General features: G+C 42.8%; 1 protein-coding gene across 1 annotated transcript in view; it reads left to right on the top strand.

Annotated features, from left to right (window-relative positions):
• Nucleotides 1-22,754, top strand: part of LOC121575220 (testis-expressed protein 264 homolog) — a 133,602-nt gene extending 110,848 nt beyond the window's left edge. The window contains exons 3-4 of the mRNA XM_041888183.1: nt 11,410-11,602; nt 20,982-22,754. Coding sequence (XP_041744117.1) covers nt 11,410-11,602; nt 20,982-21,304 — 516 coding nt within the window. The 3' untranslated portion in view covers nt 21,305-22,754. The remainder of the gene's footprint in view (nt 1-11,409; nt 11,603-20,981) is intronic.
• The last annotated feature ends 2,950 nt before the right edge of the window (nt 22,755-25,704 follow it).

Here is a 25,704-nt window from a genome sequence, read left to right as displayed (position 1 = left end):
CTTGCAGTAGATGCAAATTACTTTGGTTTTCTCCAGAGAGCCATCTGGGAGTGATTTGAAATTGAATTTGCCAGTTAAAAGCCCCTTACTAGCATTCTTCATCTTTCACTCGTACAAGTAGCTAGCTAGTAAAGTGGTTGTCAAACTAGCGCATCGACTGCCAGGGCTTAAATCTGAACTATGGATGGTTCAGAGGGTCAAACTAAGAAAATGCGCTAATGACATCAAAAAAATTAACAGCAAAAAAAATTTAAACGCGTTATTAACTCGTTAACTTTGACAGCCCTAATTAAAACCAATCAATCAGCCTTGTTCACACCGCCGACCGTGCCCAATGAAAAACTGATCACCTGCCCTCTCCTCCCCCCTCATCTCCTAAAGTGGATAGGGGGTTGCACACCTCCACAACCCACTGCCTCTATACCTCTACCTCCTCCACAGAGCACAATAAACTCAGCACATACAACACTGAAACATGGTGCCCCCACAACCCATTCTGTGTCCTATAATATGTCCTCTGTGTGACTCTGTGGCTGTACTGTACATATAGTAGAGCTGTCACTTTTCTGGAATGTCTTGGGCATGAATTAAAAGCTTAGCAGCACAATTATGAAAGCCTAATGTTGTCTTCAGGGTAAATGTGCTAGAATATTTATAAACTCCCCTCTTTCATCACACAGCCACTTGCCTCCACCCAAGGAGAGTGGTGACATAGAGAGAGGATGACCTTCTTGGACTCTGTGATACAGTCTGCGTCGGAACTAGCTGGCGTGGGAGCACAGTGTGTGGGCAATCACGATTCATGGTATTATCTAGAGAAATAACCATGCTTTACAATTTCAAAGAGCGGAGAACATCCTGAGCTTGTACCTCCAGCCCTGGGTGGGACATTCCCACAAAGTACAGGAGACTCCATTCGGTTTCTGTCGCCCTCAAGGCTAAACGTGATTAAAACTGGACCTGACGTTGTGAATGTAATAGTATGAGTTTTTATTGTCATGTTTGGATTGTTTCAAGAGCTCATAGAGAACTGCATGTTTTGATAGGTCTTATTGTATTATGTGTTATGGAATTCCCGTTTTAGAGAAACCGGGGCGAAGTTGTCTGTTGGGCTGTCTGGTCATCAGATGAGAAAATGCATGTGTCCTGTGGTTACATTGAAATGTAGGTATGTGCTAATTAGATTAGTATCCAGTGGTGATGTCCTTCCTTTTGTTTCCATCAGAAAAGTTAGTTCAGGATGGAGGTGTTGAGCCCTAATCCTGAGAAGCTAAGAGGACTAAGTATTCCATGGTTCATGGAGACATTGTTAACCAATCTCCTGATGTACACTTTGTATGTCATAGTGGTGCATGTTTTATGCTTATAGACTTTGATAATTTTGTATATTTTTTCAATGAAGACTTCTGGTTTGTACCCTTTGGTAATTGTATTCTTATTGCATAACTACTAAACCGGATTACTTTTAAATGGATACGAACAGTAGTCCTCATATTTCATATTAATATTCCTTGAATTATTCTTTAATGTAATGGTAAATGTTATTACACTACACATAGCATATGTTTTGTGTTCTAATTGTTCATCCCCACGCTAAGACTAACTCAATTAAGCAGTACTGGAACTCTGATTGCAAGGGTTCAGATATTCTTACTTGCATAACAGTTTTCTTAGACACATGCAACTTATAGTATTCCAAGACTGTGATGCAAAGACGATCCAAGATGGCGAAGTAGTGCAGTTCTGTTTTTGTTGTGTGTCTGTAAATAGCCTGTAAATACCCAGTTTTTTTGTATTTTTCGTACATATTTCCCTATCAGACTTTTCATCCTTCTACAAAATATACTTTCCTGCAACCCGCCTCACTCAATGTGGAACGGATTCTATTATTGACTTACCTTTTATCTAGAATCTCCAGTTAAAACTAGCTAGCCAGCTAACTAGCTACTTGCTATTAGCCACAGTTAGCGGTATTTCACCCAGAACATTGGATTTTTTTTTCTGCGGGATAAATTTAATCACTGGATATTAATCACCGGATATTCGGCCAGTCTGCACAGCGCGTTATCGACCCAGAACATATCAGTTTTTCTGCCGGAATCACTGAATCACTGGACCTTTAACTCCGGATTCATCGCTACCAGCTAGCTTCAACTAAATGGACGCTGTGGTCTGGCTAATCATCCTGAGCTAGGCCCATCTCCCGGCTATCTACCTCTCTGTCAACCGGACGGGACCACCTAGTGTTGACACGGAGCCCCGCCGATCCTACACGACTGGTCTGCCGACGAAATCGTCTGATGTGGTTACGGACGACGTCGACCACGAAGATTCCATCTGCTAGCCCCGGCCCGCTAGCACACGCTAGCCGTGGCCTCTTACCTGCTAGTGCTTTAGCAGCCTCCGAACTATCCTATTGCTGTTCACCGGACCTTATGATAACTCAGCTATACAGCTGATGTCTGCTGGACTGTTCCTTTTACGGTACTACATCCTGTTTATGTTTAGCCTCAGCCCAAACATGGTTAGCTTATTGTTGTTTCGGTTATTTCTAATTGTACTATTTCACTGTAGATCCCCCAGCCCAGCTAAACCTGCCTTAGATAGCTCCTTTGTCCCACCCCCATACACGCAGAGACCGACTCAATTGGTGCCTCTAGTGATACTATCTCTTTCATTGTTACCCAACGCTTAGGTTTACCCCCACTTTACTCATATCCTTCCATATCCTTGTCTGTACATAATGCCCTGAATCTTTTCTACAACACCCGGAAATCTGCCCCCTTTATTCTATGTACCCAACGCACTAGAAGACCAGTTCTTAAAGCCTTTAGCCGTATCCTTATTCTAGTCCTCCTCTGTTCCTCTGGTGATGTAGAGGCTAACCCAGGCCCTGCAGCCCTCAGTATCACTCCTACTCCCCAGGCGCTATCATTTGCTGACTTCTGTAATCGCAAAAGTCTTGGTTTCTTGCACGTAAACATCAGAAGTCTACTTCCTAAGTTTGAGTTATTCACTGCGTTAGCACACTCCGCCAATCCTGATGTTCTAGCAGTGTCTGAATCCTGGCTCAGGAAGGCCACCAAAAATTCTGAAATTTCCATCCCCAACTATAACATTTTCCGTCTAGATAGAACTGCCAAAGGGGGTGGAGTTGCAATCTACTGTAGAGATAGCCTGCAGAGCTCTATCATACTATCCAGGTCTGTGCCCAAACAGTTTGAGCTTCTACTTCTAAAAATCCACCTTTCCAGAAATAAGTCTCTCACTGTTGCCGCTTGCTACAGACCCCCTCAGCCCCCAGATGTGCCCTGGACACCATATGTGAATTGATTGCCCCCATTTATCCTCAGAGTTCGTACTGCTTGGTGACCTAAATTGGGATATGCTTAATACCCCGGCCATCCTACAATCCAAACTAGATGCCCTCAACCTCACGCAAATTATCAACGAACCTACCAGGTACAACCCTAAATCCGTAAACATGGGTACCCTCATAGATATCATCCTGACTAACATACCCTCTAAATACACCTCAGCTGTCTTCAACCAGGATCTCAGCGATCACTGCCTTATTGCCTGCGTCCGTAACGGGTCCGCGGTCAAACGACCACCCCTCATCACTGTCAAACGCTCCCTAAAACACTTTAGCGAGCAGGCCTTCCTAATTGACCTGGCCCAGGTATCCTGGATGGATATAGATCTCATTCCGTCAGTAGAGGATGCCTGGTTGTTCCTTAAAAGTAATTTCCTCTCAATCTTAAATAAACATGTCCCATTCAAAAATACAGAACTAAGAACCGATATAGCCCCTGGTTCTCCTCAGACTTGACTGCCCTTGACCAGCACAAAAACATCCTGTGGCGTACTGCATTAGCATCAAATAGCCCCCCGCGATATGCAACTTTTCAGTGAAGTTAGGAACCAATATACACAAGCAGTCAGGAAAGCAAAGGCAAACTTTTTCAAACAGAAATTTGCATCCTGTAGCACTAACTCCAAAAAGTTTTGGGACACTGTAAAGTCCATGGACAATAAGAGCACTTCCTCCCAGTTGCCCACTGCACTGAGGCTAGGAAACACTATCACCACCGATAAATCTACAATAATCGAGAATTTCAACAAGCATTTTGCTACAGCTGGCCATGCTTTCCATCTGGCTACCACTACCCCGGCCACCAACTCTGCACCCTCCGCTGAAACTTGCCCATGCCCCCCGCTTCTCCTTCACACAAATTCAGACAGCTGACGTTTTGAAAGAGCTGCAAAATCTGGACCCCTACAAATCAGCTGGGCTAGACAATCTGGACCCTTTCTTTCTAAAACTAGCCGCCGAAATTGTCGCAACCCCTATTACTAGTCTGTTCAACCTCTCTTTCATAACATCTGAGATCCCCAGAGATTGGAAAGGTGCCGCGGTCATCCCCCTCTTCAAAGGGGGTGACACTCTAGATCCAAACTGCTACAGACCTATATCCATCCTGCCCTGCCTTTCGAAAGTATTTGAAAGCCAAGTTAACAAACAGATCACCGACCATTTCGAATACCACCGTACCTTCTCCGCTATGCAATCCGGTTTCCGAGCTGGTCATGGGTGCACTTCAGCCACGCTCAAGGTCCTAAACGATATTATAACCGCGATTGATAATAGACAGTACTGTGCAGCCGTCTTCATCGACCTGGCCAAGGCTTTCGACTCTGTCAACCACCGCATTCTTATTGGCAGACTAAATAGCCTTGGTTTCTCAAATGACTGCCTCGCATGGTTCACCAACTACTTCTCAGATAGAGTTCAGTGTGTCAAATCGGAGGGACTGTTGTCTGGACCTATGGCAGTCTCTATGGGGGTGCCACAGGGTTCAATTCTTGGGCCGACACTTTTCTCCGTGTATATCAATGATGTCGCTCTTGCTGCTGGTGACTCTCAGATCCACCTCTACGCAGACGACACCATTTTGTATACATCTGGCCCTTCATTGGACACTGTGTTAACAAACCTCTAAACGAGCTTCAATGCCATACAACACTCCTTCAGTAGCCTCCAACTGCTCTTAAACACTAGTAAAACTAAATGCATGCTTTTCAATCGAACGCTGCTGGCACCCGCCCACCCGACTAGAATCACCACTCTTGACGGGTCTGACTTAGAGTTTGTGGACAACTACAAATACCTAGGTGTCTGGTTAGACTGTAAACTCTCCTTCCAGACTCACATAAAGAATCTCCAATCCAAAGTTAAATCTAGAATCGGCTTCCTATTTCGCAACAAAGCCTCCTTCACTCATGCTGCCAAACATGCCCTCGTAAAACGGACTATCCTACCGATCCTTGACTTCGGCGATGTCATTTACAAAATAGCCTCCAACACTCTACTCAGCAAATTGGATGTAGTCTATCACAGTGCCATCCGTTTTGTCTCCAAAGCCCCATACGCTACCCACCACTGTGACCTGTACGCTCTTGTTGGCTGGTCCTCACTACATGTTCGTCGTCAAACCCACTGGCTCCAGGCCATCTATAAATCACTGCTAGGCAAATCCCCGCCTTATCTTAGCTCATTGGTCACCATAGCAGCACCCACCCGTAGTCTGCGCTCCAGCAGGTATATCTCACTGGTCATTCCCAAAGCCAACACCTCCTTTGGCCGCCATTCCTTCCAGTTCTCTGCTGCCAATGACTGGAACGAATTGCAAAAATCTCTGAAGCTGGAGACTCTTATCTCCCTCACTAACTTTAAGCATCAGTTGTCAGAGCACCTTACCGATCACTGCACCTGTACACAGCCCATCTGAAATTAGCCCACCCAACTACCTCATCCCTATATTGTTATTTATTTTGCTCTTTTGCACCCCAGTATCTCTATTTGCACATAATCTCTTGCACATCTATCATTCCAGTGTTAATACTAATTGTAATTATTTTGCACTATGACCTATTTATTGCCTTACCTCCATAACTTGCTACATTTGCACACACTGTATATATATTTTCTGTGGTATTTTTGGCTTTATGTTTTGTTTTCCCCATATGTAACTCTGTTTTGTTGTTTTTATCGCACTGCTTTGCTTTATCTTGGCCAGGTCGCAGTTGTAAATGAGAACTTGTTCTCAACTGGCTTACCTGGTTAAATAAAGGTGAAATAAAAAAAAATATATATATTTTTTAAAAAAGACTCACTATCTTGCTAGCCCTGGTCAGATACGTTGAAAGGGTGTGCTTCATTCAATAGCTATAGGACTCCTGATATCTCCAGGAGTGATAAGAATTAAAAAATATATATCTGTTGTCTAGTACTGTCTTTTTGCTGGCTAGGACCATCTACACTATATATACAAAAGTATGTGGACACCCCTTTAAATGAGTGGATTTGGCTATTTCAGCCACACCCGTTGCTGACAGGTGTATAAAATCGACAAACAGCCATGCAATCTCCATAGACTAACATTGGTAGTAGAATGGCCTTACTGAAGAGCTCAGTGACTTTTAACGTGGCACCGTCATAGGATGCCACCTTTCCAATAAGTCAGTTCGTCAAATTTCTGCCCTGCTAGAGCTGCCCCGGTCAACTGTAAGTGCTGTTATTGTGAAGTGGAAAGGAGCAACAACGGCTCCGCCGCGAAGTGGTAGGCCACACAAGCTCACAGAACGGGACCGCCGAGTGCTGAAGCGTGTAGCGCGTAAAAATCGTCTGTCCTTTCTGCATCCTATGACTTCTCGCTCGACCCCATCCCCTCCTCCCTTCTCCAGACCATCTCTGGAGACCTTCTCGCATTCCTCACTTCCCTCATCAACTCATCCCTGACCACTGGCTGCGTCCCCTCTGACTTCAAAATGGCCCGAGTCGCTCCTCTCCTCAAGAAACCAACACTCAACTCATCTGACCTCAAAAGCTATAGACCTATATCCATTATTTTCTTTACAAAACACTTCAGCATGCTGTCTCTGATAAACTCTCTCAGAACAATCTTCTTGTCCCTAACCAGTCAGGCTTCAAGACTGGTCACTCAAACAATACTTATTTTCTTTGTGTCACGGAGGCTCTCCGTACTGCCAAAGCTGACTCTCTCCTCTGTTCTCATCCTCCTAGATTTATCCTCTGCCTTCGACTCCGTGAACCATTAGATCCTCCTCTTCACCCTCTCAGGGCTGGGCGTCTAAGGTTTTGCATCCTCTTGGATTGCATCCTACCTGGCAGGCCGCTCCTACCAGGTGACGTGGAGAGGATCTGTGTCTGCACCACGTACTCTCACTGCTGATTCTAGGCTCTCTCCTCTTCTCTCTATACACCAAGTCACTCGATGCCGTCATATCCTCACATGGTCTCTCCTATCATTGCTATGTGGATGACACTCAACTACTTTTCTCTTTCCCACCTTCTAACACCCAGGTGGCAACTTGCATCTCTGCGTGCTTGGCAGATATATCAGCTTGGATGTCGGTCCACCCCCTCAAGATCAACCTCGACAAGACAGAGCTGCTCTTCCTCCCGGGGAAGGCCTGCCCACTCAAAGACCTCTCCATCACGGTTGATAACTCCACAGTGTCGCCCTCCCAGAGTGCACAGAACCTTGGCGTGACTCTTGACAACACCCTGTCGTTCTCTGCCAACATCAAAGCAGTGACTCGCTCCTGCAGGTTCATGCTCTACAACATCCGTAGAGTACGACTCTACCTCACACAGGAAGCGGTGCAGGTCCTAATCCAGGCACTTGTCATCTCCCGCCAGAATTACTGCGACTCGCTGTTGGCTAGGCTCCCCGCTTGTGCCATCAGACCCTTGCAACTTATCCAGAACGCTGCAGCCCGGCTGGTTTTCTACCTTCCCAAGTTCTCCCATGTCACCCCGCTCCTCCGCACACTGCACTAGCTTCCAGTGGAAGCCTGCATCCACTACAAGACCTTGGTGCTTGCCTACGGAGCAGCAAGAGGAACTATGCTCAAACCCTACACCCGTACCCGTCGTTCTGCCACCTCTTGCCTCTTGGCCCTCCCACCCCTACGGGAGGGCAACTCCCGCTCAGCCCAGTCCAATGCTGTGAAGCATGGGGGTGGAAACTTCATGCTTTGGGGCTGTTTTTCTGCAAAGGGACCAGGACGACTGATCCGTGTAAAGGAAAGAATGAATGGGGCCATGTATCGTGAGATTTTGAGTGAAAACCTCCTTCCATCAGCAAGGGCATTGAATATGAAACGTGGCTGGGTCTTTCAGCATGACAATGATCCCAAACACACCGCCCGGGCAACGAAGGAGTGGCTTCGTAAGAAGCATTTCAAGGTCCTGGAGTGGCCTAGCCAGTCTCCAGATCTCAACCCCATAGAAAATCTTTGGAGGGAGTTGAAAGTCCGTGTTGCCCAGCGACAGCCCCAAAACATCACTGCTCTAGAGGAGATCTGCATGGAGGAATGGGCCAAAATACCAGCAACAGTGTGTGAAAACCTTGTGAAGACATACAGAAAACGTTTGACCTATGTAATTGCCAACAAAGGGTATATAACAAAGTATTGAGAAACTTTTGTTATTGACCAAATACTTATTTTCCACCATAATTTGCAAATAAATTCATTAAAAATCCTACAATGTGATTTTCTGGATTTTTTTCCCTCATTTTGTCTGTCATAGTTGACGTGTACCTATGATGAAAATTACAGGCCTCTCTCATCTTTTTAAGTGGGAGAACTTGCACAATTGGTGGCTGACTAAATACTTTTTTCCCCCACTGTATCTCTCAGTAATTCATATTCATTCACCAGACACATACATTTTAGTGGAGTATTATGTAAGCATACTGGGAGGGCTTCATCATGTCGCTCCTCTCTGATCTTCTCTGCTTATCTGATGCCTTCTGCCCATCTGCAAAACACACAACTTATCATTGGAATGGGCTCTTAACATAATGGTATAGTTGAGTGGTGTATCAGTAGTGGGAATGTGAGAAGCTTACGACTCTCATTTTAAAGCTGCAGAAACATGGTGATCATTGGGTTTGAGGAATTCAAGCACAACAAAACAGGTTGCCTTGAGAAGTCTAACATGCTGCTTTTCTTTTTAGTGGAAGTTCTTCTAAAGTTCTCTAAAGGTTGTCCCTCTAAGGAGTAATGTGTCCCTGCTCTAAAGATAATTCCATTTGCTGAGACTTATCCTCAATCAAAGGTCAATATATGCTGCTAAATGGATCACAGCACTTGTGGAATATCTGTATATACAGTGCCTTCAGAAAGTATTCACACCCCTTTACTTTTTCCACATTTTGTTTTGTTACAGCCTGTGTCACTGGCCTACACACAATACCCCATAACAACAAAGTGGAATTAGGTTTTTCAATTTTTACAAACTAATAACAAATGAAAAGCTGAAATGTCTTCAGTGAATAAGTATTCAACCCCTTTGTTATGGCAAGCCTAAATAAGTTCAAGAGTAAAAATTTGCTTAATAAGTCACAATAAGTTGCATGGACTCACTCTGTGTGCAATAATAGTGTTAAACATGATTTTTGAATCACTGTACCCCACACATACAATTATCTGTAAGGTCCCTCAGTCGAGCAGTGAATTTCAAACACAGATTCAACCACAAAGGCCAGGGAGGTTTTCCAATGCCTCACAATGAAGGGCACATATTGGTAGATGGGTTACACCCAGTCAATACACCCAGTCACCACAAAGATACAGGCGTCCTTCCTAACTCAGTTGCCGGAGAGGAAGGAAACCGCTCAGGGATTTCACCATGAGGCCAATGGTGACTTTAAATCAGTTACAGAGTGATAGGAGAAAACTGAGGATGGATCAAGAACATTGTAGTTACTCCACAATTCTAACCTAATTGACAAAGTGAAAAGAAGGAAGCCTATACAGAATAAAAATGATTCCAAAACATGCATCCTGTTTACAATAAGACACTAAGTAAAACTGCAAAAAAATTGGCTAAGAAATTAACTTTATGTCCTGAATACAAAGTGTTCTGTTTGGGGCAAACACAACACATCACTGAGTACCACTCTTCATATTTTCAAGCATGGTGGTGGTTGTATCATGTTATGGGTATGCTTGTCATCGGCAAGGACTAGGGAGTTTTTTAGGATAAAATAAACGGAATAGAGCTAAGCACAGGCTAAATCCTAGAGGAAAACCTGGTTTTCTGCTTTCCAACAGACACTGGGAGACAAATTCACCTTTCAAAAGGACAATAACTTAAAATACAAGGCCAAATATTCACTGGAGTTGCTTACCAAGACGACATTGAATGTTACTGAGTGGCCTAGTTACAGTTTTGACTTAAATCAGCTTGAAAATCTATGGTAAGACTTGAAAATGGCTGTCTAGCAATGATCAGCAATCAACTTCAAAGAAATTGAAGAATTTTAAAAAGAATAATGGACAAATATTGTACAATCCAGGTGTGCAAAGCTCTTAGACTTACCCAGAAAGACTCAGCTGTAATCGTTGCCAAAGGTGATTCTAACATGTATTGACTCAGGGGTGTGAATACTTATGTAAATGAGATATTTGTGTATTCAATTTTCAATACATTTGCTAAAATGTCTAACAACATGTTTTCACGTTGTCATTATAGGGTATTGTGTGTAGATGGGTGAATTTTTTAAAATATTTAATCAATTTTGAATTCAGGCTGTAACACAACAAAATGTGGAATAAGTTAAGGGGTATGAATACTTTCTGAAGGCACTGTATCAATCCTCATATTGACTAGCACTACTGTGTGTGAGGTTAAACAGCTTATCGATGTCTGTATCCAGGTTTTCTCATAGTGTGTAAAAACTTTTTTTTAATTACAGGAGTGTCTGTCTGTTTTTGTCCCAGACAAAAGAGTCTGGCTCATTAAATTAAGCATAATTGGTGTGTGTATGTGTGCGTGCGCCTGTGCGTGTCCACATGTCTGTGTCTGCTCATCCCTCACACAGCCTTGTTCTAATCAGGGTGTGCTGGATAAGCAAACTGCGTAGCGTTAAACGTTATGAGCAGGGAGTGAAGTAAAGGTCTCAAGCAGGGGGCTATCTCCTCCTCCTCCTCCTGGAAAGATTTTCTCTTTATAGACTGTTGTGTGTAGTCACACTAGAGTGGAGAGGAGAGAAATTATGTCATGCTTTAACACTGACCAAATTGGCTTAATGGTTCACAGCTCAGTTTATTGTTATGGGAGAAATGCGGTGCTTAGTGATGTGGTACATGGTCAAACTGACAAGTCTTTCTGGTCTACAGCAGCCGTCTTTAGAGAAAGACTTAGTTCTTCTTCAGAGTAACTCACCCTACATTGTTGAGATAAGTGCTTTTTAGATACAGAGCGGCTGAGCCTTAGACAAGCTCAGGAGTGGAGGGCAGATCTCATAGAATGCACTGTCTCTTGTCAATGGGAATGAAACATTCTCTCTCTCTCTCTCTCTCACCCCACAGCAGAGGCAACTCCATGCCTGGCCATTCATTGAGATCAATACAGGGGACCTGACCCACTACATGGCTCCGCTGTCCTCCCAGAGTGGCTTCCACCACACTGGCTTCGTTGTGCCCGAGCTCATCACACCGACAGCAGCCAAGACACCGGTGACAGAGGAGTCCTTGGACCAGGACAGAGGGACAGATATTGCAGGTACTCTAAGCCCCTCCTCTCTCCATACAACCACTGAAACGTTCAACCAACACAATGTTTTTTTTAAGCTAGTTTCATAGCAAGAAAACATCAAAGAAGTTTAAATTAGACATTGGGTGGCCAGTAGAGGAAAGAAAGACAAAAGCATTGAACTGTTTCTTCCTGAACAGCTTGTTTGACTAAGAGGTTTGTTTGAATTACTTCAGCTCGATTAAGTGAGTTTGCAGAGATAGCCGTACAGCTCTACAGGCTACACCTCTAGTCTAACCAAAGGTAAGGCTGTGTGTCAGATATCAAGAACCAACAAACAGCTAGGATGTGGCTGCAGGTATTTTTCAGGCGGGAGCTGCACCCAGTGCCCCACCACGTTGTGATTCCATCCAACAGCTGATATATGAGCCCCTGTAATTGTTCTGTCACTGTGAGTACGTTTCTTCAAGCACAATTTGTTTTAGATCCGCCGTTACTCTTTTAAACTTGATAGGGCTTTCAGGTTAGCACAGTAGAGATATTGACTTTGTCTTTGCACAAATAATTTTGTAAGGGAAGCGGGTTGGTGTGTGTGCGTGCGTGCGTTTGTGCGTGCGGATAAGACTGTGGGCTGTAGATGTAGGTGTAGACTAAGATGGCTTGACTGAGAGGAGGTGACTGAGAGGGTATAGGGAAGCAAGGGCTCACGGAGGCGCTTCCTCCTATAGTGCACTACTTTTGTTAATCCAATTCCCTCTATTATGGGGGTTATTGTCTTTTCTTTGTTCTGTGCCCATTCTTGTAATGATGTCTGTGTAGATTCAGAACTGGTTACCATGGTGAGAGTCTTCTATTGGTTATTGAGGAGGGCACTGCCCGTCTATTGATGATGACATTGACAAGCACAGACACCAGCGACATGCTGAGAGTTAGTGGTGTTCACAGCGTTTAATTTATTTGTCAACAACACCAAATTGAGACAAAAGGGTGTTCATTGGATGACACAATGTTTTGTATTTGTTTAAGCAGCAGACTTCAGAAAGCCTGCTGAGTTCAGTTTACTTTAAAAGTTTACTCTCTCTCTCTTTCCATGCCTCTCCCTCTCCTTTCCTCTCCCTCCCTCACCATCTCTCTCTCTCCCTCTCTCTCTCTGCTTGGCCCTGTCATGTAGTGTGGACTTATGACAGTGTGGGAAGCTGTCTGGTTTACTGTGTTGTGACCTGAAGATCTTTCACTCTAAATCTAAATTGCTTCAATAATCAATATATCAGTCCCCCAGCAGTTCTTGTTGAAGCATGCACTTTCTATAGCAATCAGAGTTTAAACAGTGGGTCAACACAGTTCTGCAATACTATCAGCAAACATAAGCTGTGTGTGTGTGTCATCAAATCAAGTCTAATTTTATTTGTCAAATGCTTGGTAAACAACAGGTGTAGACTAACAGTGAAATGCTTACTTACGGGCCCTTCCCAACAATGCAGAGAGAAAAATAGAGAAATAACAGAAAATGTATAACACGAGGAATAAATACGCAATGAGTAATGGTAACTTGGCTATATACACAGGATACCAGGACCGAGTCGATGTGGAGGGGTAAGAAATAATTGAGGTAGATATGTACGTACAGGTAGGGATTTGATTTTGATTAATTAGGATCCCCATTAGCCAACGCCAATGGCGACAGCTAGTCTTACTGGGGTCCGACACATAACGGAAAAGACATTACAGACAAAATACTTTACAATTTACATACATTTAAAACATTAACGTGTGTGTGTGCATCTATCAGTTACACACACTACCGTTCAAAAGTTTGGGGTCACTTAGAAAGTTGAGGACCTGTGAAACGCCTGTTTCTCAAACTAGACACTCTAATGTATTTGTCCTCTTGCTCAGTTGTGCACCGGGGCCTCCCACTCCTCTTTCTATTCTGGCTAGAGCCAGTTTGCGCTGTTCTGTGAAGGGAGTAGTGCACAGCGTTGTACAAGATCTTCAGTTTCTTGGCAATTTCTCGCATGGAATAGCCTTCATTTCTCAGAACAAGAATAGACTGACGAGTTTCAGAAGAAAGTTATTTGTTTCTGGCCATTTTGAGCCTGTAATCGAACCCAAAATTGCTGATGCTCCAGATACTCAACTAGTCTCAAGAAGGCCAGTTTTATTGCTTCTTTAATCAGCACAACAGTTTTCAGCTGTGCTAACATAATTGCAGAAGGGTTTTCTAATGATCAATTAGCCTTTTAAAATGATAAACTTGGATTAGCAAACACAACGTGCCATTGGAACACAGGACTGATGGTTGCTGATAATGGGTCTCTGTACGCCTATGTAGATATTCCATAAAAAATCAGCCATTTCCAGCTACAATAGACATTTACAACATTAACAATGTCTACACTGTATTTATGATCAATTTGATGTTATTTTAATGTACCAAAAAATTGCTTTTCTTTCGAAAACAAGGACATTTCTAAGTGACCCCAAACTTTTGAACGGTAGTGTACATGTCAGTATATACACACAACAAGTAGGTCACATTGGGAAAAGGCGTTGTGCCGTGAGGTGTTGCTTTATTTGTTTTTTGAAACCAGGTTTGCCGTTCACTTGCGCTCTATAAGATGGAAGGGCGTTCCAGGCACTCATGGCTCTGCATAATACTGTACGTTAGTGAGAGAGAGAGAGAGAGTTTTTTCTTAATGAGGGACGGTTCAATCAGTGGTGCTGCGACGTGTCTGACAGGCCAGTGCTGGAAATCAAACTCCACACTTTCGGAGAGTGTTGTTGGACTTTCCACCCAGACCTACCTGTGTGTGGCACGCCAGCATGTAACTCAAACACCACCTTTGATGGGTGGGCTTGGGTGGTGGCCTTACTACTACTGTACATACATCACTGCTGTACTGTGTGCTCAACGTCTCTCTTGACTTGAGAAATGACAATACAAATCATGTGCTCTTTACATATGATGATGATCTGATGATCACTGCTATGTAAATAACTGCTTATTTCTTAACGCAGAAGACATACAGTGCCTTGCAAAAGTATTCATCCCCCTTGGAGTTTTTCCAATTTTGTTGCATTACAACCTGTAATTTAAATTGATTTTTATTTGGATTTCATGTAATGGACAAACACAAAATAGTCCAAATTTGTGAAGTGAAATGAAAAATAAATAACGGAAAAGTAGTGCGTGCATGTGTATTCACCCCCTTTGCTATGAAGCCCCTAAATAAGATCTGGTGCAACCAATTACCTTCAGAAGTCACATAATTAGTTAAATAAAGTCCACCTGTGTGCAATCTAAGTGTCACATGATCTGTCACATGATCTCAGTATATATACATCTGTTCTGAAAGGCCCCAGAGTCTGCAACACCACTAAGCAAGGGGCACCACCAAGCAAGTGGCACCATGAAGACCAAGGAGCTCTCCAAACAGGTCAGGGACAAAGTTGTGGAGAAGTATAGATCAGGGTTGGGTTATAAAAAAATATCAGAAACTTTGAACATCCCACGGAGCACCATTAAATCCATTATTAAAAAATTTAAAGAATATGGCACCACAACAAACCTGCCAAGAGAGGGCCGCCCACCAAAACTCACGGACCAGGCAAGCAGGGCATTAATCAGAGAGGCAACAAAGAGACCAAAGATAACCCTCGATGAGCTGTAATGCTCAACAGCGGAGGTTGGAGTATCTTTCCATAGGACCACTTTAAGCTGTACACCCCACAGAGCTGGGCTTTACGGAAGAGTGCCCAGAAAAAAGCCATTGCTTAAAGAAAAAATAAGCAAACACGTTTGGTGTTTGCCAAAAGCCATGTGGGAGACTCCCCAAACATATGGAAGAAGGTACTCTGCTCAGATGAGACTAAAATTGAGCTTTTTGACCATCAAGGAAAACACTATGTCTGGCGCAAACCCAACACCTCTCATCACCCCGAGAACACCATCCCCACAGTGAGGCATGGTGGTGGCAGCATCATGCTGTGGGGATGTTTTTCATCGGCAGGGACTGGGAAACTGGTCAGAATTGAAGGAATGATGGATGGCGCTAAATATAGGGAAATTCTTGAGGGAAACCTGTTTCAGTCTTCCAAAGATTTGAGACTGGGACGGAGGTTCACCTTCCAGCAGGACAATGACCCTAAGCATACTACTAAAGCAACACTTGAGTGGTTTAAGGGGAAACATTTAAATGTCTTGGAATGGCCTAGTCAAAGCCCAGACCTCAATCCAATTGAGAATATGTGGTATGGCTTAAAGATTGCTGTACACCAGCAGAACCCATCCAACTTGAAGGAGCTGGAGCAGTTTTGCCTTGAAGAATGGGCAAAAATCCCAATGGCTAGATGTGCCAAGCTTATAGAGACATACCCCAAGAGACTTGCAGCTGTAATTGCTGCAAAAGGTGGCTCTACAAAGTATTGACTTTGGGGGGGTGAATAGTTATGCACGCTTAAGTGTTCTGTTTTTTTTGTCTTATTTCTTGTTTGTTTCACAATAAAAAAATATTTTGCATCTTCAAAATGGTAGGCATGTTGTGTAAATCAAATGATACAAACCCCAAAAAAATCCATTTTAATTCCAGATTGTAAGGCAACAAAATAGGAAAAATACCAAGGGGGTGAATACTTTGGTAAGCCACTATACACAAGGATACAACAGAAATAGAAACAAAATGTGACCTGTTGTTATTTTTATGTCGCCACGTATTGTAAATGAGATGATTAGTGACCTCTCTGCAGGTCTTACACCTGTACCTCAGGGGACCTGTTTACCAGGTGTGCCTGTGTGAGGAGGGTGTGCTTTTGCATGTCCTCCATTAATTTAATTGCGCAATTAAGGTATTTATTTTAACACTGGCGAAATGTTGCAGACTGTGCATGCTTATTCACAAAAGCTGGATAGTGAGAGATTGTTAGCCCAAGTTGCCCAATAGGGTGTTTCAATAAAGAACACAAACTCAAGAGATAATATTTACCATGTCGAGGGTAGTTATGGAACTCATTTGCACCCGCATGCACTGAGTAAACTGAAAGACACACAAACCAGTGGTCTACATGGATAAACATTACGTTTCCCTCACACTCTGAAACTATGGGATCATGCAGTGCAGAGCCATCATCTGTCCTTGATGAGCTGTTTGAGCTGAACTGAGAAGGTCTGGGTCAATATGACATTATTATTATTACCCTCCAGAAGTGGTACAGAGATGGCTACAGTATCATTTAGTCCTACTAAATGTAATGTATCTCTAATTGCTATAATATAATTATGCAGTCGCTCTGGATAAGAGCGTCTGCTAAATGACGTAAATGTAAATGTTATTCAACAATTACCACATCTTTAATGTAAGTAGGCCTACATATGATATTGTTATTTTAATCAAGGCCAATGAAAGTGGGGAGATGACAGGTGTGCTAGCTATAGCAAATTATTTAGTTTTACATATTGCCCTTGAAATGACACACTTACTGTAGATGAGGATCTTTGAAATGCTAACATGTCAATAGTGCATTAGGAACCATTACAATATAAATGCTTGTTTTGCCTTTGGTGTTTTGCCACCTTATATAGTTCTTTAATCTAGAACCAATGAAGCTTTGTATGGAAGCAATTCTGCAGATCTAAGTGTTTGCTTTCCAAATCAAGAATCCTCATTAAAACCAAACAGACTAATATCAGTAAAACACAAATCTCAGACCGGTCTTCTCTTCTTAATATAGAAAAATGCCTGCAGCCTTCTCCTGTGGATAGGGTGAGTCAATGAGAGAATAAAGTGGATTTAGACTTTTTTTCTTCTATTCTTTTTATTTGCTGTCACAATCCCCTCCCATCATGCTCCTCTCTAAACTCCCAGCCTGCCTCGGTCTTGTCTGTCTCTAATTACCTCCAGCTATCCTCCTTTAAAACCCCCCTCTCTTCTCCTCTCTTCGTTCCCACTGGGCCCAATTTAGCAACTAATATAAGCAAATGTTATCTAAAAGACTTTCCAAAGCGTAGTCTGCTTCAATTTGCGAGCTTTGTCATGACTTATTTAAAGTTTTTCGGGGGTGAAAGTAGTCAGATTTAGTCGGAAGCATCTTCCTGGGGGCTTTCCGCCCAATTACCTTAAATAGACCAATTATTTCCCATCTCAGCTGCTGGTAGAGCATAACCACTATACCTGGCATGGACATTTACTACAGCATGAGAAATGTAAAATACAACACATATATAATACCTCCATGGACCTACTCATCCTCATCTCCTCCCTCTCATTGAGAAGGCTAAGGATTCCCTACCTCAGGCCTAATAAGGATCACTGCCCCATATTCCCTTGTTAGACCAGATGGGGTTGCTGTGTATGGACTTGCTGGCTGGTAAATGGGATGTTTCTCAGTTTATTAATATGCCATAAATAACCCCATAATCACAACACCTCTCATATAGACGTAGTCTCTGTATATTACAGACAGGCTCAGATATGCTGAACACTGGACCTGATAATGAGCTTGGTGTGAGATCTGAATGGAGGGGGCACTTGTGTGAGGGGCTCAGAGAGCCTGTGTGTGTATTGCACTGTGGTCCCCTGTGATACTATGGTCCATAACACAGTGTGATGAGGTTTGTTTGGGCCGTGAACACAATAGGGGTGTTGTCTTTTACTACTAGCACTGACTTTACTGATAACTACTGTATTGAGGGAAAAGTGTACTTATTACGACTGTGATTTGTGGTTGTCTCACCTAGCTATCTTAAGATGAATGCACTAATTGTAAGTCGCTCTGGATAAGAGCGTCTGTTAAATGACTAAAATGTCAAAGGTAATGAGAGGCTGGCCCAGGGTGTCCTGTTACCCTCTTGGGACGCTGACAGGAGATTAATCTCCCGTCTTTCCTTAATGAATTAACCTCTCCAAGGCTGTTGGACGATCTAATAGAATATAACAATGATTGCCTTTCAATAGAAAACCTATTCTTTGGTTCATCATCAACATGAATGGGCAGTAAGATTATCGATGTGTGTGTGTCAGTGGTTCCCTGTTGGTGACTATGTAACCTGGGATGCTCTCCTATATCACACTCCTGTCACAATAGGATGATGGACACAAGGAAGAAAACCAAGCCTGCCGCCCTGCTCCTACTTCACTGGGTGTGAGTGACATTTGGACATGGTTTAGGAGGGGAGATTTGAGGGGTGCTGTTTGCTGTGTCTCTTTCTTACAATAATCAGTGCTCAAAAGGTCTCACATTTGTGTGTCTATTTTCATCCCATCCATTTCTGCACAATGACCACAGAGCTGGGGCCTAATTGAGACGCCAGTGCTAATTTGCAGCGAGAGCCATGATAGGCAGGGACTCATCTCCCCGGCCCCAAAACGATACAGACGGGGAAATGGAAGAGGTCAGACTAGCTTCTCGCAATTAAAGAGATCAAGATTATTCATTAATCTCCATTCCAGGGCCGTTAGACCTACACACATGTGCGCACACACACACATTCACACACACACACACACACACACACACACACACACACACACACACATTCACACAAACCACTTGGATCATGACAAGCTGAGGAGGATATCATGACTAGACGCTGGTGGATATTTCTCCATCAGAAAGGACTAGCGATCATAGGCGAATCAGGCTCAGCATTTGGCACATCTTAATTACTATGAAATAATTATTGTTCATCATGTTATATGGAGGAAATCTCTGTAGCATTACACTAATGGTCCATCCTGGTGATGAATGCACTTATTATTTATTTCCTGAACCAGACAGCAGAAACCACGGCCATTTCCCGTCTAGTAAAGGAGTGAGTTGGAGAAATACTAAATAAGTAACCAGGCAGTATGGCATCATCAGATATAATTTGACTGATATTGCTGTGTGGTTGGCTGTGTAGGAATGGGCCTTTGTCTCTATGACCAATGATATCAGTGCTTAATAGGTAGGGAGAGAGGAGTAGAATTATGTTGTAATGACCCATAAAGAATGAGGGTGATGTGATTGTAATAACCCATAACAACTTATTACTATGAGTTACTCCCCTTAAATACCAGAAGAGGAGTACATCTCAGTGACTGGGTTTGTGAATAAAGGAGCTGGCCCAAGACACATGCACGCACGTGCATACACACACACACACACACACACACACACACACACACACAGTATCCATGCACAGAACAGGGTTACAGCGGCACACCGGCATATCAAAGATTCCCTCACTCACTGAGATCCTCTATGCTTCTTGGAGGTGAGATCTGTAATGCAGTCTTGCATACACTCATTCATTCATAGTCCATCCAACTGGAAGGATGTGAGTGAGAATGTTGTTATTGTTGCCTGTTGCTGCCCACGTTCAAACTGGCTCAATTTTGTCAGCCTCTATTAAAAATGACAAAAATTGCAGGTCTGCCATTAACACCAATAACATCTCTGTGTGTAATGTAGCTAGTCACCTCCTACTGTATGTGAGCTGTTGAGTGACGCGGGAATATATCGAGTCTATGTCTAATTATAAACAGGGTAGTTTGGGTCTTGGATGCTGATTGGCGGAAACAGCATTTCAGCCTTGTGTATATCAGACAATATACCACGGGTATGATTCAAAAATACTTGTTTACTGTTCTATTTATGTTGGTAACCAGTTTATAATAGCAATAAGGCGCTTCGCGTCGTGCCTAAAAACAGTCCTTAGCCGTGGTATATTTAAGCAAAAAGGCCTGAGGGGGTGTGGTATATGGCCAATATACCACGACTAAGGGCTGTATCCAGGCACTCCACGTTGCGTTGTGCTTACGAACAGCCCTTAGCCGTGGTATATTGGCCATATACCACACCCCCTTGGGCCGTATTGCTTAAATATATCACGCCAAAGGGCTCTTCTTAAGCCCGACAGTACGCGGAGTGCCTGGATACAGCCCTTAGCTGCGGTATATTGGCCATATACAGTACCACAAACCCTCGAGGTGCCTTATTGCTATTATAATCTAATCTAATATCTGCTTACCAATTTAACCACCCGGTTTATAATGTATGATATACCACAGCTTTCAGTTAATCAGCATCCAGGAGCCAGACTACCTGGTTTATAATGGCCAATATATCACACCCCTCAGGCCTTATTGCTTAAATGTACAGGGTAAAGTTTGTACTTGTAGCTTGCTTTCTCTAATTGTATCTTTTGTCTTTTCCCCTTTTTATAGAGTTGTTGAAGTAATTATTTAGCTTGAAGCTGAAAAGATCCCAACCAGATAGATTAAGGACATTACCTTGTCAGGATGCAAACACCGTGCCTCTGTATACTCTCTCTTTCTCCTTCACTCTCTCTCTCTCTCTCTAGCCTTTCTCTCGCTCTTGAAACGACATCAATCCGCCGTGTTACTTCACGCCTCTCTTCCTGTGGTTGCAGGTGCAAAGACCCACTGTGATGTCAGCAGCACTCTGAGCGGCCAGGTGCAGTCAGAGAACACAGAGACGTCTCAGGCCCCCTCCCTGCCCCCCTCACTGCCCCACAGGGACCAGGGGGACGGGGAAGAGCAGGGGCAGGCCGAGGAACACATCAACGATAAACACGGGGACAGGGGCTCCAGCGAGTCAGTGGGCAGCGGCTCCTCCTTTGAGGAACTGGACTTGGTGGAGGAGATGGTGGAGGAGCTGGAGAGAGAGTTGGGGATGGAGGGAAGGGAGGAGGAAGGCCTCACGGTGGAGGAAGGGGCCAAGGAAGCCCCATGAGAGGCTTTAGCTGAGGAGAGGGAGCCCATGGGGGATGGAGAGGAGTAGAAGAGGGGGAGATAAAGGGATGGATGGAGGTAAAGGGATGAATGGAGGTAACTCCTCTGGGTTGAGATTTCTTCAGCGAATCTTAGTTGTCTTTTATGTCAACTTTTATTTCTGTAGCCATACAATTTATCATGACAGACATGCCATCTATTTCTGGACCTCTGTACTTTCCTGTACCTAAGACTGTAATTTCTGTGTTGCGAGATTATGACAAAACTCTTCTTTTTTTTGTGAAACATATCAATAGCAACAGTTCTTCCTTTTTTCAAAGATTTCTTAATTTTAAAAAGGGTTTATCAATATTAAACAGATATAACTATTGTAGGATATGATACATTCACCAGTAGAAAATGATACACTCTTTGTGGACAGAAATATTGTTACAATGTACTTGTGGGACTGATGAAAGTCAACCTTCCTTTTGATTGAAGTATTTAAATGTTAATAACATTGTGTACGATCGATTTAATCATCTCTCATCATAGTAGACACACATTTTATATAAGATGGACAACAATGATATATAATCAAATATATATATAGTATAAGATTAACAAACATATGAAGGAATCAAAGGCATCTAGTTGTGAATGATTTGTAATTGTATCTACCAACATATTGTGACAATTGAGATGCTACCTACTTGCAATGGGTTACAATGTTTCCAGAATACTGTTATGATGCCTTTTCACACAATTTGGTGACCAGAAAGTCCAGAGCATGTACTGTACAAGAGGGTATCTAAAGCAATATCTGCCTCCGTTCATTTTTACATGAATAACAACCTTACAAGGTCATTTTGCTTTTGCCCTCAATTTGAAATAGGTTTGACACCTGGGAAACTCTGAGAACTGGGGCAGGGCTTAAACAGAGTGGTGTACACTAATCCATAGAACTGCAAGAATAGGGGCTTTAGGTGAAAGTCAGTTCAGACTCATAAAGTCATCAAGGGCTAGTATTTACAATTCACCTCTGAGATGGAAGTACTCTATTTTTATTCATCTGGTAGACTTATGTTATCTAACAGTTTAACCATATAGCCAATCAAAATAAAATATTTTAAATCTTCACCTTTCAGATGATCTGTTACTTTGGCCTAGGTGTTTCCAGTCTAGAAACTTGTTCAACTACTCTGGTCTGTCATGTGTACCAATATAATCTTTAGCCTTTGACTTGAATCCGGGACACACTGGGTTATTCACTTCTTTTAAGTATTATAACAACTTCCTATATGGCATGTTGATAATCCTATGATATAGACATGGGGCTCACTCCATTTGTTTTTGTCACATGTTCTTCTGTTGGGTCTCTTGTCTTGTGCTTTGAGACACATGGGGATAATGTACAATGCCATGGGGGTGTCTTTCTGTCTGGAATAAACGTGTTTAATTGCAAATGTTAACCTAGAGGATGTGCAATTGTAAAAATGTTATATGAAATATTAATACAGAAAATCAATAATGTATTGATATTGTATGCATATTGTGGTAAACCCCTGTAGTATTCAGCTGGTAAAAGTATATTCCTCTGTCCCTGTTGCTTACACTACAGTGCAGAAAACTCATACTCTATGGCCTTTATATTGATCAAAGTCTCTCTCTTTTATGAAGAAGAGCTGGCCTCACATAGTTAGGGAGGGGTATTATATGAGGAAATTATAGATGGACCCAAAGCACCTATTAATTTAACAACCACTTTCTTTCATGCAACCAGCTTTCATGACCACTCACACTTGTCTTTATTTTTATTGGAGGCCTGTATTGACTAAAATGTTCTCTCTTTACTAAAGGAGGCTCAGAGAAAGGCCTGGTGAATAGATTTCAAAAGGCTAAATGAAAGAGGGACAGTATGTGAAGAAAGAGCATCTCTGGTATAATGCATCCGCAATACAACTTGAGCCATCATGCAACCCCCTTTGTGAAGGAGCCGTTTGTCTCAGCACTCTCTTGAAGTAATAGATGTTTATGACAGAGTAAATCAATATGCACAATCTGTGTGTGAAGATCATACTCCTCAATATGTATGTACAATCATGGTCAGAAAGTGTTCATTGTGTTACCTATAATCCCAGTGTCTCTCCTCATAGCGGTATTGGGAAGACTACAGTCGTGGTCAAAAGTTTTGAGAATGACACAAATATTTATTAAGTCTGCTGCCTCAGTTTTTATGATGGCAATTCGCATATACTCCAGAATGTTATGAAGAGTGATCACATGAATTGCAATTAATTGCAAAGTCCCTCTTTGCCATGAAAATGAACCTAATCCCCAAAAAGCATTTCAACTGCATTTCAGCCCTGCCACAAAAGGACCAGCTGACATCATGTCAGTGATTCTCCCATTAACACAGGTGAGAGTGTTGACGAGGACAAGGCTGGAGATCACTCTGTCATGCTGATTGCGTTAGAGTAACAGACTGGAAGCTTTAAAAGGAGGGTGGTGCTTGAAATCATTGTTCTTCCTCTGTTAACCATGGTTACCTGCAAGGAAACACGTGCCGTCATCATTGCTTTGCACAAAAAGGGCTTCACAGGCAAGGATATTGCTGCTAGTAAGATTGCACCTAAATCAACCATTTATCGGATCATCAAGAACTTCAAGGAGAGAGGTTCAATTGTTGTGAAGAAGGCTTCAGGGATCCCAAGAAAGTCCAGCAAGCGCCAGGACCGTCTCCTAAAGTTTATTCAGCTGCGGGATCGGGGCACCACCAGTGCAGAGCTTGCTCAGGAATGGCAGCAGGCAGGTGTGAGTGCATCTGCACGCACAGTGAGGCGAAGACTTTTGGAGGATGGCCTGGTGTCAAGAAGGGCAGCGAGGAAGCCACTTCGCTCCAGGAAAAACATCAGGGACAGACTGATATTCTGCAAAAGGTACAGGGACTGGACTGCTGAGGACTGGGGTAAAGTGATTTTCTCTGATGAATCCCCTTCCGATTGTTTGGGGCATCCGGAAAAAAGCTTGTCCGGAGAAGACAAGGTGAGCGCTACCATCAGTCCTGTGTCATGCCAACAGTAAAGCATCCTGGGACCATTCATGTGTGGGGTTGCTTCTCAGCCAAGGGAGTGGGCTCACTCACAATTTTGCATAAGAACACAGCCATGAATAAAGAATGGTACCAACACATCCTCCGAGAGCAACTTCTCCCAACCATCCAAGAACAGTTTGGTGACGAACAATGCCTTTTCCAGCATGATGGAGCACCTTGCCATAAGGCAAAAGTGATAACTAAGTGGCTCAGGGAACAAAACATCGACATTTTGGGTCCATGGCCAGGAAACTCCCCAGACCTTAATCCCATTGAGAACTTGTGGTCAATCCTCAAGAGGCGGGAAGACAAACAAAAACCCACAAATTCTGACAAACTCCAAGCATTGATTATGCAAGAATGGGCTGCCATCAGTCAGGATGTGGCCCAGAAGTTAATTGACAGCATGCCAGGGCGGATTGCAGAGGTCTTGAAAAAGAAGGGTCAACACTGCAAATATTGACTCTTTGCATAAACTTAATGTAATTGTCAATAAAAGCCTTTGACACTTATGGAATGCTTGTAATTATACTGCAGTATACCATAGTATCATCTGACAAAAATATCTAAAAACACTGAAGCAGCAAACTTTGTGAAGACCAATACTTGTGTCATTCTCAAAACTTTTGACCACGACTGTACATTCACAGCTCCACAGGGTTGGGGAGTAATTGATTACATGTATTCAGTTTACATGCAATCCAATTACAAAAAAAATGTAACTAAAATGTTACATTACCAGCAAAAATATTGTAATCGGATTACATCTACTTTTGAAAAACTAGTAGATTACTTCTTCTATTACTTTTAAATTCAGAAAGGAAGTTTGCGGAAAAAATACATTGACACCTTTCTGTTTTCTCAATGACATTCATTGAGTCAGAGACCCCTATAAAGACACACCAAATGCATGTGATGGATACTGAGTTTGGGTAATCTAAAAATTACGTTACTGATTTCAATTTTGGACAGGTAAATAGTAACTTTAACGGATTACATTTAGAAAGTAACCTACCCAACCCTGTATCTCCACATGGTAAGTGCTTCTCAGGTCATTTTCTGTCTGAATACCCATTTCAGTTCACACAGATGGGGGAAGAGGCAGCAAAGTTGGCAGAGTGCTACACGTCTTGGCCCTTTTGCCTCTATGAAATGTAGATCTTACTGTATTGAGTGGGATTTCAATTTAACAATGGAATTATTGACATTAATTGGCTAATACTTAGCTTAAAACCCTTTCCAACTGTAATGATTCTCTGAAATTGGAACATTCACTTTAAAATCAATCTATAGGACCCTTTGAGTCTGTGGTGAGGGACTAATGTTAT

Source organism: Coregonus clupeaformis, chromosome 10, assembly GCF_020615455.1.
Source record: "Coregonus clupeaformis isolate EN_2021a chromosome 10, ASM2061545v1, whole genome shotgun sequence".
Taxonomy (NCBI): Eukaryota; Metazoa; Chordata; class Actinopteri; order Salmoniformes; family Salmonidae; genus Coregonus; species Coregonus clupeaformis.
This window is presented reverse-complemented; position numbering and strand designations above follow the sequence as displayed.